This window comes from Solanum pennellii, chromosome 1 (assembly GCF_001406875.1).
Source record: "Solanum pennellii chromosome 1, SPENNV200".
NCBI lineage: Eukaryota > Viridiplantae > Streptophyta > Magnoliopsida > Solanales > Solanaceae > Solanum > Solanum pennellii.
The window spans coordinates 72,633,647-72,648,341 of NC_028637.1; the positions used below are offsets into that span (position 1 = coordinate 72,633,647).

At 37.1% G+C, this 14,695-nt stretch overlaps 1 protein-coding gene across 1 annotated transcript; it reads right to left on the reverse strand.

Moving 5' to 3' along the window:
- Nucleotides 1-6,188: 6,188 nt before the first annotated feature.
- LOC107022811 lies at nucleotides 6,189-6,815 on the reverse strand. The gene is made up of 2 exons (XM_015223400.1): nucleotides 6,569-6,815; nucleotides 6,189-6,430 (listed from the first exon to the last, which is right to left on the reverse strand). The coding sequence occupies exons 1-2, from the start codon at nucleotides 6,813-6,815 to the stop codon at nucleotides 6,189-6,191; spliced, it is 489 nt and encodes a 162-aa protein (XP_015078886.1).
- Between the last annotated feature and the right edge of the window lie 7,880 nt (nucleotides 6,816-14,695).

The following is a 14,695-nucleotide window of genomic DNA, read 5'->3' on the forward strand; positions in this document are numbered from 1 at the left end:
GATCCTTCTGTGCAATGACTAAGAATGACTTACATCATTACTTAGTCTAACCTCACCCTTTGGTAATCCTATCCGGACACCCCTCATCTTCCTATTTCTTTCTTTCTTTCTTTCTTACTTTCTTAAATAATTCTTTAGCATTTAAATGACATAGATCATGTGAGCTAACATAAAATCCAGTGTCTTCCCCACACTTCAAAGTGGTAGTTCACCGGCCTGAGTGAAATCGAATATATCCTAGATTTCTTAGGTGGATCCTCTAGCTAGTCACCTATCTTGGCGACATAGTTCAAATACTACGAGAATTTGGAGAACAGTATTCACCTTGGTGGTAGTCTCATCTCATGAGGCTTACATGTGCTTCCACAAGCTCAGTACTAGTCTATCGGTGCTTAGCTCAATTTATTATACTTTACAACTTTTAGAGTTGACACATACACTATGGAAGCTTTTTTCTAGTATGAGGTATGTGTATGTCAATGGAGGCATCCGTTACTACACTTGATGAAAGTTGACTTAAATCTTACAGTATCATTATGGTGTGAATGAGACTTGTGTCACGATTTCTAACACCCCATTCTAGCTCAATTTCATAATTCATTAGCTTTTAATTCTTTCATTACTCGCCTTATCTTGTTCAATGTTATTTGGTAGTCTTGTACCATTCTTTATGAATGTTATAAGGACTTATTCAATGTGCTACTATGTTCAGAAGTTCATTTAGATAAGGAATGTTGGAACTTGTCCCAATCATTGGCATACCCTAGGTTATGAGTTCATTGAGTTACATCTTGTCAAGTCAATCGTTAACATGTATTTGGCCTTACAAGAAACATCATAATTTACATTTGCCATATAAGATTGGTATTACTTAGTCATTGGACAATTCTATTACATATTTTGGAAATAAAATTGCCAGCATATTTTTGGCATAAACCATACTTTCACTTAACACTTGTAATGATATTATCACTAGCCAAGTCAATTAACTTCATGTATATAGTATAGTAATCTCATGTAGATGATACACTAATCATACGGATCTAACCTATAGTTCTCATTCGACATTATCAAATCATAAAAACCTACACATAATGATAAGTTATTACCACATACCAACAACATTCTCGAGATTTGCATTAAAGATACAACTAGAATCGGAAATAAGGAGAACTAGGGAGATGAACATTCAACAATTTCATTAGGAACAACCCTAGTTTCAGTTTTCTTGAATTCAAAACGTTTGAAAAGCCTCTTGAGTAAAGGAATCCACGAGATAAAACTCATACCTTACTGTAAATTGAATCTACGAAGATCACCCTGTATTTTGCACGAAAAACATATTGAATGGCCTTGAAATCCCCTAAGGAGAACCGAGAGTATTATTCTATTTTTCTTACATTTGTTCACTATTTTGCAGTAATGAGTTTCTACTGAATAAACGTGAGTCTAAGTCTGAGGAATTGAGTATTGACTTATTCAACTTAGGATAATTAACTCAATTAAATAAATCAATAAGCTAATTACCAAAACGCCCCTCTTAAATTGACTAAAACAAGGAGATCATTTGACATAGCCAAATTCTGAAAATTTTCTAAGGATCTCGAGTTGGACCATGAATTTAAATAAATAAATTATGTTGCTAATTTAATTAATTAAGTGACATACGGTAATTACTAAAGTACCCCTAAGTCACTAGGACCATAACCAACCCCTTTGGACCATCCTAGGTTAGGTACTACGATGTCTCTTTAGTTAGCTACTCGGCTAGTGTCACCCGGTTAAGTCTTAGTATTTCGTTCACACTAGTTAGTTCATTTTAGTTAGTCCTACGTTAGTTTGCTAGTTAGGTAAGTTAGTTAGAGCCTAGGTTTGGTTAGGACGCTTTGCCCCACGTGGCTTGACCCGACGTGTGCGTCTCCTAACCGCCCTAACTGAATCGGTTAGGCTTTGACGCTTGGTCTGTCGGCCAGTAGCACATATGTTGACGTGCACTTTCCTAGCCGTGCACTCTGTAGTTGCACTTGGAAAGTTCACTTCTTTTCTAAAGGATCCTCACTATGTCCTTGGGCACTACTTATACTACATGATAATTTTAAATGATCATGTGCTATAGTACCTAGGCTTGACACTTGGATGCCTCGTACCTAATGTATGTAACAATGAAATCAAAAATTTTAGCTTAGGGTCTTCATTGCAAGTACAATTCTTAAACATGCTTTGATTGGAGCATTTGAACATCAAAGTGTATTTTAAGTTATTTGTTAATACATGGACATTGGCTAACACCCTTATGTCAATATTCTCTAACATGGCCCGTATTACTCATCATTGGTCATTGGGATGCCTATATACCCCAATGCATATTCTTAAAACCTAATAGACCTTTCACTAGACAAGTACATTTTTTGGAATGTTACATTATCCCTCCCCCATTAGGAACATTCGTCCCCGAATGACACTATACATCATTTCTAATCAAAGAGCTTATTTTTGAAAAAAAACACCTCAACATTCATGAAAATCTACTCTTTGTGAATTCTGATTCACAACTTACTCTTGATGATGCACATCACTCAAAGCTTATCAGAATCTTCATATCTGAGATTGAGGAACTTCCTTCTCAACTCATTTTAAGTCAATGCACATCACAACTCATGCGACACAAAAATTACGTCAATGCTATACAAAAACTGCAACATTAACGCAAGCATAACCTCATACTAACTCATATAGTACAATTATAAAACACTTAGTTATGGACTTAAAACACCAAAACCGACTAATGCACTAAAATTTAGAGTTTCATAAACAAAATTAGACTTATGAAGAGTATATCTAACCTCAAGAGCTGAACAAGTGAGGATAACGGGACCTCATGTCAGCCTCAGCCTCCCATTTTGCTCCCCGAACAAAGTGGTTCCTCCATAACACCTTTACGGTGGCAACCTCCTTGTTCCTCAACTGCTTCACTTGGCGATCAAAAATTTCAACTGGAACATCTTCATAAGAAAGGTTCTCATTGAATCCTAACCCTTCAACAGGCAGTATGGATTCTTGATTACCTAGAAACTTATTAAGCATCGAAATATGAAACACTGGATGAACAGAAGCCAAGTTGTTTGGTAACTTCAGTTCATAGGAAACATTCCCTACTCGTTGTAAGACCACATAAGTACCTATATACCTCGTACTCAACTTCCCTTTCTTAACAAACCTCATCACCCCTTTAATGGGTGATATTTTAAGGTAGACTTGATCACCTACTTCGAATTCATAAGCCTTCTTCCTGTTATCAGCATAGGATTTTTCACGACTATAGGAAGTAGCTAATATATCCCTGATCATTCTCACCTTTTTCATAGCCTCATGTATGATCTCAAGGCCAAGGATGGAAGACTCTCCGACCTCAAACACCCAAACTGGGGACCTACATCTCCTTCAATACAGTGCTTCAAAAGGTGCTATCCCAATACTGGAATAGTAGCTAGTATTATAAGAGAAGTCAATCAGTTGCAAGTGATCATACCAACTCCCCTTGAAGTGAATACCACATGCTCTGAGCATGTCTTTAAGGGTCTGAATGGTACGCTCTGCTTTTCCATCCGTCTGAGGATGAAAAGCATTACCAGGCTTCCCCTATGTACCCAAGCTCTGTTTGAAAGATCTCCAAAAGTGAGAAGTGAATTGGTCTCCTCTATCCAAAATGATAGATAAAGGGATCCCATGCCACCTCACTATCTCATCAATATACATCTTGGTATATTCTTTGGCCCTGTAAGTAGACTTCACAGGAATGAAGTGAGCAGACTTAGTCATCCTATCAACAATGACAAAAATAGAATCATGCAGTTTCCTAGTCCTCGGCAGAACATCCAAAAAAGTCAATACTAATAGCCTCCCACTTCCGTGTTAGGATCTCAATCGACTGAGTAAGACCTACACGCTTAAGGTGTTCGGCCTTAACGTATTTGCAATTGGGGAACTCCACCACAAACTAAGAAATATCTCGCTTCATACCTTTCCACCAATAGATCTCCTTTAGATCATGATACATCTTGGTGGAACCTGGATGAACGGAATACCTGGAGCCATGAGCCTCATCAATAATATTAGGTCTTAGATTATCAATATTAGGCACACACAATCTTCCTTCATATCTAAGCACACCATCCCCCAGGGAGGATGATTCATTTAGCTTACTTAACACTTAGTCTTTCAACTCCATGAGTATTGGGTCGATTTGCTGCTTAGCATTAACATCTACAACAAATGAGGATTCATAATTGGAATGAATTGAAACTCCCCCACTTGGTGTATGTAAAAGTCGTTCACCTAACCTAGCCATTTAGTGTACCTCTTTAACAAGCTCCTTCTTCTCATCATCAATATGAGACATACTGCCCATGCTCAATCGGCTCAAAGCATTGGCAACTACATTGGCCTTACGTCGGTGATAGTGAACATTCATGTCATAATCCTTGAGTAGATCTAGACATCTTTTCTTACAAAGATTCAGTTCTCTCTGTCTAAAAACATACCGAAAACTTTTTTGGTCAATAAATACATCAATACGTACACCATATAAGTAATGTCTTTATAGTTTTAACGCAAATACCACAGCAACTAGCTAAAGATCAAGGGTAGGGTAATTCTTCTTGTGGATTTTCAACTATTTTGATGCATATGCAATCGGCTTGCCATCCTGCATAACCACACATCCCAAACCTACTCGGGACGCATCATAGTACACCACATACCCTTCACCACTCCTAGGAAATGTAAGAATTGAGGTTGAAGTAAGTTGGTCTTTGAGCTGTTGGAATCTCTTTTCACAGTTTTAGACCACTCAAACTTCACCTTCTTCTTTGTTAAAGCTTTTAATGGAGCAGCAATAACGGAAAATCCCTCAATAAACCTACGATAGTAACAAGACAAACCTAAAGCTCTTGATGTTTGTAGGAGTGAGGGGTCTCGTCAAGTTCTTTACTGACTCAATCTTTTTTTGATCAACCTCTACACCCTGGTCGGACACCACATGAACAAGGAAGGTCACTGATCTCAGCCAAAACTCACATTTGCTGAATTTTGCATACAACTGATGTTTACTGAGTACTTGCTGTACATGCAATGTCATTCTCAAATGTTATTAATGCTCTTCTCTAGTCTTAGAGTATATGAGGATGTTATCTATGAATACTATGACAAAAGAATCAAGGAATTCATGGAAGAACCTATTCATAAGGTCCATAAACGCGACTGGTGCGTTAGTGAGACCAAATGACATGACAAGAAACTCATAATGAACATACCTAGTACAGAAGGCCGTCTTAGGAATGTCCTCTTGTATCACTCTAAGTTGGTGATATCCTGACCGGAGATCTATTTTAGAAAAGAAACTTGAACCTTGGAGCTGATCAAATAGATCATCAATTTTGGGAAGAGGGTATTTTTCTTTATAGTGATTTTGTTGAGTTGCCGATAATCGATACATATTACAAGGGTTCCATCCTTTTTCTTAACGAATAACACTAGAGCACCCCATGGGGATATGCCCGGCTTGATGAAGCCCATATCAAGTAGATTTTTTAACTAAACTTCAACTCTTTGAGTTCAGCTGGAGCCATTCTATAGGGAGGAATGGAAATTGGTTTGGTGTTGGGATATAAGTCAACACCAAAGTCAATTTCACACTCTGGAGGGATTCCTGGTAAATCCTCCGGAAAGACATCTTGAAACTCATTCACTATGGACACAGAGTCTATGGAAGGAACTTCATGTTGTATGCCATTGACTCTGACTAGCTGGTATAAATACCCCTTAGATAACATCTTATTGGCTTTAAGATGGGAAACTATTTGGCCTGTTTGATATGAACTATGCCCTTCCCATTCCAGATCTAACTAATTAGGAAGCTAAAACCTTACTACCATGTTTCGACAGTCTATTGTAGCATAGCATTTAAGGAGCCAATCCATACCCAAAATTATATCAGAGTCAAGCATAGTTAATTCTATTAGGTCAGTATAGGTAACTATATCAAGAATAGTTATTGGGCAATCTCTATATACTCGTTCAACTCTAATGTTGTCTCCTATGGGAATACTAACTAGAAAAGGTTCATGCAAGATCTCAAGAAGCAAGTCTAATTTAATGGCTATTAAAAGAGTAACAAAATACAAGGTGGATCATGGATCTAACAATGCATACACGGAAAAAGAAAAGACATGCAAGGTACCGGTGACCAAATATGCTAACTTCTCCAGCTCCTCTCTACCTTTGAAAGCATAGAACTTGTTCCTCTTGGGAGGATCGGTTGAAGTAGTAGGCTTAGGCCGAGACTGATTATCTGCCTTGGCCTGATTATTCACATATGGGCAGTCCCTGATCATATGCCAACTCTTTTCGCGCCCATAGCAGGCATTAGAACCTACCGTGCACTCACCTTAATGTAAACTTCCACACTTACCACACAACTTTCTTTCACGTTGGGCATTTCTATCATTGCCCTTCTTGGGTCTAGACATGTCCCCTTTGTCATTAGTGTTCCTTGAAAGAGTAGTATTACCTGAGTTCGAGTGCCCTTTCCTGAGCTTGGCCCTATCCTGGACTCCAAACGAACTCCTACCAGTACTAGAACCAGCCTGATCGGAGGTCCTAGGCTTATTTCCTTCTAGGCCTCTCTTCCTGTGATGACTCTCCTCCACCTGTTGTGCATCTACAATCAACCTATCAAGGTCCATGTTATCATGCAACATAGCTGCCCGATATTCCTCCTCCAGATCCTCCGGTACACCAGTCACAAAACTTCTCATCTCATCCCCGCTACTTGACACCAAGGAAGAAGCATATATGGAAAGTTCAACAAACTTTAAGGAGTATTCCTTGACTGACGTACCTCACTAATGTAGGTTGATGAATTCCTCAACCTTATCCTCTCCTTTCTCTCTGGGAATGAACCTCTCCATGAATGCAGTCTTGAGAATATCCCTAGTTATAGGGTTTTCTCCTGGTTCTCATCCATCTACCCACATATTGTACCATACCTGAGGCACATCCTTGAGCTCGTATGCAGACAACTAAGTATTCTCCTCTTCACTAACACCCATAGAACATAGAATCTTGTGGACCTCATCCACAAACTCCTAGGGATCCTCATTAGTTTTGGACCTGAAGTAGACTGAGGGATTCATCTTTGTGAAATCTCTCAGTCTTCTAGCCATGGTGCTAGCATGTGGTTTCTCCGTTAGAGTACCCTCTCTAGTGCCTTGTATTATAATATGTGCCTGAGTAGTGATGGCTTGGGCAGTCTGAAACAGTGTTGCTCTCACTTCTCCATCTGTCAACGCAGCTGGGTTGGCAGGCACTTACACTCCAGCAGCTGGGGCTAAGGGAGGAGCTTGGTTTCCCCCAGCAGCTACTTCTCCAACTCTCCTGCGTTTCTTCTTATATGTTCACTTTTCTACAAGCACACACAAGGAGGGAGTTAGATGCTAGAATGCATAAAATGTCAAAACTCTACATAGCACGATAAAAAGTAGAAGAAGGGAAGATTCTTAACAACACTAAGTCTCTAAGTCATGGTACTGGTTCACTTCACAACCATATGCTTGAAACTACAAAAAGTGGTTCTTTTGAGCATTAGTTCCTAGGTAATTTAATCTCATGCTTTGATACCAAGTTTGTCACACTCGGGTCCTAGACCCTAGATGAGATCGGCGTCGTTAACCTCTAAGCCTCTTCTTAGCTTTCATCACAATCATAATGCTAAAATTAGCAGAAAATTTAAAACATTTTCACTTTACTTAAGTGTACATAGACTTCATATAATTCTTGCATAAGAGTGATATACTAACAACTCAAAAAAAAACAACCATCTATTAACAGACTGAACAATTGAAATGAAGAATTCATAATATCATTAATAGTTGCCAAACCGGCCTTAATACAAAAGCTTGAACGAATTGTTTGAAAGGAAACACTAGGGACAACATCCACTAGCTAGGTCTAATCTACTAAAGCTAGAAAAAAAAGCGTAGGCATCCTCGAACTCAAGAGGACCTACCAAAGTATGGAGGTACTAATCCAAACCGCTTCGACTAATCTTTAATCTTCTTCAAGGACCTGCACCTATAAAAATAATGATTGTATATGGGTTAGTAAACACTTGTACTAAGTATGGGTGTAACTTAAGGACTATGCATGATCAAGGAAAGCTCTTCCTATAGCAACATGCCATTTTTGGAAAGTGAAGTCATTTCATTGTCCTAATTCGTTATTTATGAATCATGGTATGAATATGACATATTTTCACGCATTTAAATCACACAACTCATTTTTTATATGAACATAAGACCTTGGAATCATGAATATTATTTTAGAACAACTCAAGAAAAATTTAATATGTTTGCTCCCCTTATTGGCTATGCCCATTCCTTGATCATTTGCAAAATATAAAGATGTTGGAATATATATTCATACTCCAATTGATGAGTCATTATATTTTGATCCCTTTATTGGCATAAGCCTATAACTGTTAAAACTTCATTCTTATCAAACACTGATGATTCGACATAATTATGCTTTTGCTTACTTAGTTCAGATTGAACTTATATTTCTTCTTCTTTGATATCATATTCACTTTCAACATGCTAGGTTGACTTAGACTACTCTTTTAAGACTTCCATTGGGATCCTTTTGTGGAATGACTAAGAATGACTTACATCATTACTTCATCTAACCTCACCCTTTGGTCATCCTATCCGAACACCCCTCATCTTCCTAGTTCTTTCTTTCTTTCTTTCTTACTTTCTCAAAGAAATCTATAGAATTTAACTGACATAGATCATGTGTGCTAACATGAAATCCAGTTTCTTCTCAACACTGAAAAGAGGTGGTTCATCGGCAAAAGTGAAATTGAATACTTCTTAGCTTTCTTAGGTCTATCCACTAGCTAGTAACCTATGTTAGCGACATAGTTCAACGAATAGGAGAATTTGGAGACCTCTATCCACCTTGACGGTAGTCTCGTCTCATGAGACTTGCATGTGTTTTCACAAGCTTATTACTAGTCTATCGGTGCTTAGGTCAATTTATTATACTTTACAACTTTTACAATTGACTCATACACTATGGAATCTTTCTTCTAGTATGTGGTATGCTTAGCTCAATGGATGACTTGTCATCCCTTTCTATACTTTATGAATGTGAACTTAAATCTTGCATTATCATTATCTTATGAATGAGACTTTTCTCACGATTTCTAACACCTTCTAATTTGAGAATCTTTAATAGAACTGTTTAGGTGCAAGTGAGAGTTGTCTCACTTCCTTTAACACCACATTCTAGGTGAATTTCGTAGCTCATAAGCTTTTAGTTTCATCTTCAATGTTACTTGTTAGTATTGTACCATTCTTTATGAAAGTTATTAGAACTTATTCAATGTGCTACTATATTTGCAAGTTCAATTATATAGGGTATGTTGGGACTTGTCCCAATCATTGGCATACCCTAGGTTATGAGTTCATTGAGTTACATCTTGTCAAGTCAATCTTTAACATGTATTTGGCCTTACAAGAAACATCATTATTTACTAAAATGCCCCTCCTGAATTGACTAAACATAGGAGATCATTTGACTTTGCCAAATTCTGAAAATTTTCTTAGGGTCTCGGGTTTGACCATGAAATCAATTTAATTAATTAAGTTGCTAATTTAATTAATTAAGTTACCTAGGATAATTACTAAAGTACACTTAAGTTACTATGACCATAACCAACCCCTTTGGACAATCTTAGGTTAGGTACTAGGATGTTTCTTTAGTTAGCTACTCTGCTAGTGTCACCCGGTTAGGTCTTAGGATTTCGGGCACACTAGTTAGTTCATTTTAGTTATTCCTAGGCTAGTTAGCAAGTTAGGAAAGTTAGTTAGATCCTAGGCTTGGTTAGGAAGCTCGGCCCTAGTCGATGGACCCAGTGCGTGCCGGCCCCTTAACCGCCTTAACCGAATAGGATGGGCTTGTTCGCTAGAACATGTGCTTGCACATTTGTTGTCGTGCACTTTCCTATTCGTTCATTCTGTAGTTATGCTTCGAAAGTTCACTTCTCGTCCCAAGGATACTCACTATGTCCTTAGGCACTACATGATCATTTTAAATGATCATGTTGTATGACCTAGGCTTGAAACTTGGATGCCTCGTACCTAATGTGTGTAAGCTATGAAATCAAAAATTTTAGCTTAGGGTCTTAATTGCAGGTACAATTCCTAAACAAGCTTGGATTGGAGCATTAGAACATCAAAGTGCATTTTAAGTTACTTGTTAATACATAGAAATCGGCTAACACTCTTATGCCAATATTCTTTAATATGTCCCGTATTACTCAATATTGGGCATAAGAATGCCTATGTACTCCAGATCATATTCTTAAAACCTTATAGACTCTCCACTAGACATGTACATTTTCTAGAATGTTACAGACTTGAAATGCTTTAGGAATATGATAAATGGTAATGATGCATGTTGCCTAAGTATAAGGTTTAAAAGTGTTCAATGATGCCCTTTGTATATGATTGAATATTCATAGTGCCCTTTGTATATGATTGAATATTCATAGGTACCTTGTATGGATTAGAGTCCTTTGTATAGGCTTGAGTCTAGAAGTGTGGGTTGCAAGATTATATCTGTAGGGTGAGTATGTGGGTTTGATTGACCTAGAAGTCACCTTAAAAGTACGGTTGTATTATAAGAATGAGTCCCTATGGCTAAGCCTTCTCAATTCCCATAATGTTGTATGACCTTGGTGTCTATTATATTGTATAAAAACCTTATGTGGTTGGGTATTATGACCATACTTGAAAATTTGGTGACAATTTGCATATATGATAAGGTTTAGAATGCCTTGGTTGACTTACTATAATTCCTTCTAAAGTGGTAATCACTTTTAAGTGATGAAAATGAACGTTGTTAAGTTAAGATCCTCTTGAGGTTGGGTTAAGTTGCTCTGAATTGGGTTTACCTTAAGTGCGGGATGGTGATAGGAGTAGTAATATTGTAGATATTTCTATCTTGTCCTTCTATTCATACTTGAGCTTGAGACTAATGAGTTTCTCATTGTTTGTTCATTATAATAGACTTGCATTAAGTATGAATTACATGACCTATATATGTTTTGTATGTCTTGACTCACACTATCTTAAGAATATTTGAGGATTTTCAAAACTGCATGAAAAAGAATTTTGATCAAATACATGTTTTCTTATGTTGATTGTGCATATTGATATGCTAGTTGTGCATTTAACTTCATGGAATAAGGTGAGAAACATGTTTGAAGTCACTCTTAATATATATTATTATACATATAATGAGGAATTGAGATTTTTTATAATGAATAATATGATGAGTCTCTTGAAAACTAGGTGACTTTTATGATTTGGAAAGCATGATTGTAGGCTCAATTTTGAAAAAGTGATGGAATGTATAGCTAATGTCCTTGTGTGTGCCTATAAATTGCGAAAGTGTTCCAAATTTAAGCATCTTTATGAATACTAGTGATAAGATAGAAATTTAAATGTGGTAAAATAACTTCCTATTGTTGTGAATTGTGTAATTTAATTTACCAAGTTGGCTTCACTAGGAAGGATGTTTGAGCATCCCATGATTAAAAGTTGAGAAATTCTCAAGTTACAGTAAAGATGACTTTTGTGCATTTTCTTGGGTATGAACTCATGAGACATGTAAGATTGTTGAGTAGAAGAACAATATTCCTTAAAAAATAACTAAGCATGTATAGTTGAGTATGGTCCCATGACGTTATGCCTAACTAACAAGAATCAATTGTCAACCTATCTTTCTCAAGTTTATGTGCATTAAACTATGAGTGCCTACTTGTTCTTGAGTGTTGTTGGAATATGCCTAAGTGTGACTTAAATATGGTTGCAAGATGAGATCTTAATAAAATGAAGTGTAATGACCATGTTATGATTAGGAGAAGGATGTTCCACCTATGAACGTGATAAGAGCCTATGTGTTAGATGCATTAAAGAGTTAGTGAATAAAGGTTTTGCTTTCTTATGTTGCATTGAGTGCTAAATGGTTTGAAGTTGTGTTCCTTGTAATATTGGTGAATTAACTTCTAGAATATGATGTTATGAATAATGTGAACTACTCTATGATTCATTGACGTCTTGTTATGATTGAAGTGTTTCAAGAGTGATTCGAGCACGAATGTTCCCAAGTGGGGGGATATTGTAAGACCCCCAAAATGAGTTCGGTTGTCTAGATAATAAAATGTTCTTAATAAGGGTAAAAGGTCCTAAAAGGGTTTATAATGTGGTATTGAGTCAGTGTCTAAAGTTTAACATGAATTGGATGTCAAACGTCAAGGGATGACTAGTCAAAAAAGGGGCCTTATGTGTTTTTATGTGATTATATGTATTTAATAGGCCTACGAAGTATTAAAATGAGTAATATGATGTTTATCAGCAGTGTATGAAGTTTCCTGAAGTTTGTAGGTCAAACATCGAAGAACGTCTATCACGTTCGAAAGTTAGGTCTTGAGACGTTCATGTTTGTCTTGAGTGTGCCTTCAACGTTACTTTGTGTTTTATGTGTTCATTTTGGGTGAAAATTGCATGGTAGGTCTTTCATATGTTAAGGTTTATATTCAAGTTGAAAACTTCCGGGAATGATTCCCCAAGGGCCCCGAAAGAGGCCCTCAAGAAGGAGCCAAAGGTTGTCGAGTCACTACTTTGGCAGTGTGAATCGACGAGCCAAGTTGACGCCCCTTCGATGGGAGGCGTAGCTCAACACTTGGATTGCTGAGCCTTGTGTCTCAAAGAAAGAGCTACAGTCACAAAAGATGGAGCAGCAGGATGCCCTGTTCTCCAGTCGACGTTCAATCAATGTTGTCCACCGATGGTTGCCTGCAACTACATGCCTGCGCACTGTTTCATCAAATGGGTGAATGGGAAATTCACCCCACGTGCTAACCTGACCCTACTTGGTTTATTTGATCATTTTTGGGTGTATTTATGTGATAAAAAACGTAAATAAACTATTCCCAATCCATTCTACACAAATTAGACTTTCCCTTCAAAACCAATTCTCTCTACAAAACCTCCATTAAAGGTGAAGCTCAAGAACAACATGGAGCTTGGATTCCCATGGATTCTTCATAAATTTTTATAGGTTTTATTCTAAATAAATGTATGATTATCCTTCATCTCTAGTTAATCTTCCATCTAGAGAGTTCTTCTCAATGATTTCAAAAGAGATTTCATGATCAAACTTCTTCTTCTTCAATCTAGCCATGGGTTCTTTCTCAAAAAGTTTTCAAAGGATTAATCATGATGAGTTGATGATAATTTATTTGTTTAAACGTTAATTTCAATCCAATTGCATTTTGAACCCATCTCCCTTCTCAAACTCGATTTAGCCTATGCATGGGCATTGTGATTGTTGCTTGTTATTGGTGGACTTGTGATTCTATTACGTTGAATTGCTTATTTGTACTGTTTATTATGTATATTTATGGTGAATTATGTATGAATGATCCATGTGGATCAATATATGAAGATTTGAATAAGTCTAGCTTATGTCTCTATGTGTTCTAGGTAACATTGACTTATAATATATGAATGTGGAACTTGATTATGTTAAGATGATGGCTACTGCCTTACGTTATATCATGGTTTAATTGTGGGTATAAATCTTGTATGATCAAAGTAAAGAAGACTTGGTATGAATTGATCTAGGTTCTTCTAGTCTATTGATTGATAATGTTATTTATGTGATGTTATCTCGATTTTAGATTAGATGAAGAATGATTCTTTTTGAGTAATCATCTGTTTAGCAATTTCCTAACATGTACATTATTAATAAAATATGATTGATGATCAAGGCTATGTGGAATTAGTAGGATAACCTATTTCCTTTACTCATTATTGAATTGATAGTTTAGTGCCTATGTTCGTATCTTGATCTTGTAGGGATTTAAGTATGATTTCATGTAACGACCTGTTTAGTCGTTTGGAGCAGCAGAGTTTATTTCTGGAAATCACTGTCTGGGTCGACGGATCCCACGACGGACGGTCATGGGCAAGACGGACCGTCGAGGGGGTCTCGTTCCAAAACACTTAGAATTTAGAAATTTGGGGACTGAGATCGACTCTCTGAACTTCGCGACGAAATGGCAGGACGGACTGTCGCAGACATGACGGGACGTCACAGACTCTTTAAGGAATTGAGTCTCTGAACTTTGTGACGGAAGCAGCAGGACGGACCGTCTCAGGCACGACGGGCCGTCACAGGCTGCGTAACCCTGACTGGGTCGGATTTCTGTTAAATGTTTTAAGGGGCGTTTTGGACTATTCCTGCTTATAAATATAAAGTTAGTGGTTTAATGTTAATAATTCAATTACTTGGGGGTTAAAAGATATAACCTTGAAACAAATAGTGGGGTATTTAATCATCTTTTATACTTAATTATATGCTAATTAGAGTAAAAGAAGAAGGGTTTGAATAAGAAAAATAGAAAGAATAGAGAGAGAAGGGAGAAACGAACGAGAGAAAGAGAAGAACGCAGAGGAAAGCAAAGGTTTTGGGACGATAGCTTGTTTGATCGCGATTCTTTGGTGGAGGTAGGTTATGGTTTATGCTATTTCATAGTAAACTCTTAATAGCGAATGATATGTATTGG

Bases quoted from the DNA above. Each gene is read 5' to 3' on its own strand.
- LOC107022811 (XM_015223400.1), bottom strand. From the start codon at position 6,815: ATGAGAAGTTTTGTGACTGGTGTACCGGAGGATCTGGAGGAGGAATAT. The intron at 6,431-6,568 runs GTAATACTACTC...AGTGCACGGTAG, and splicing joins GAAAGGGCACTCGAACTCAG to GTTCTAATGCCTGCTATGGG.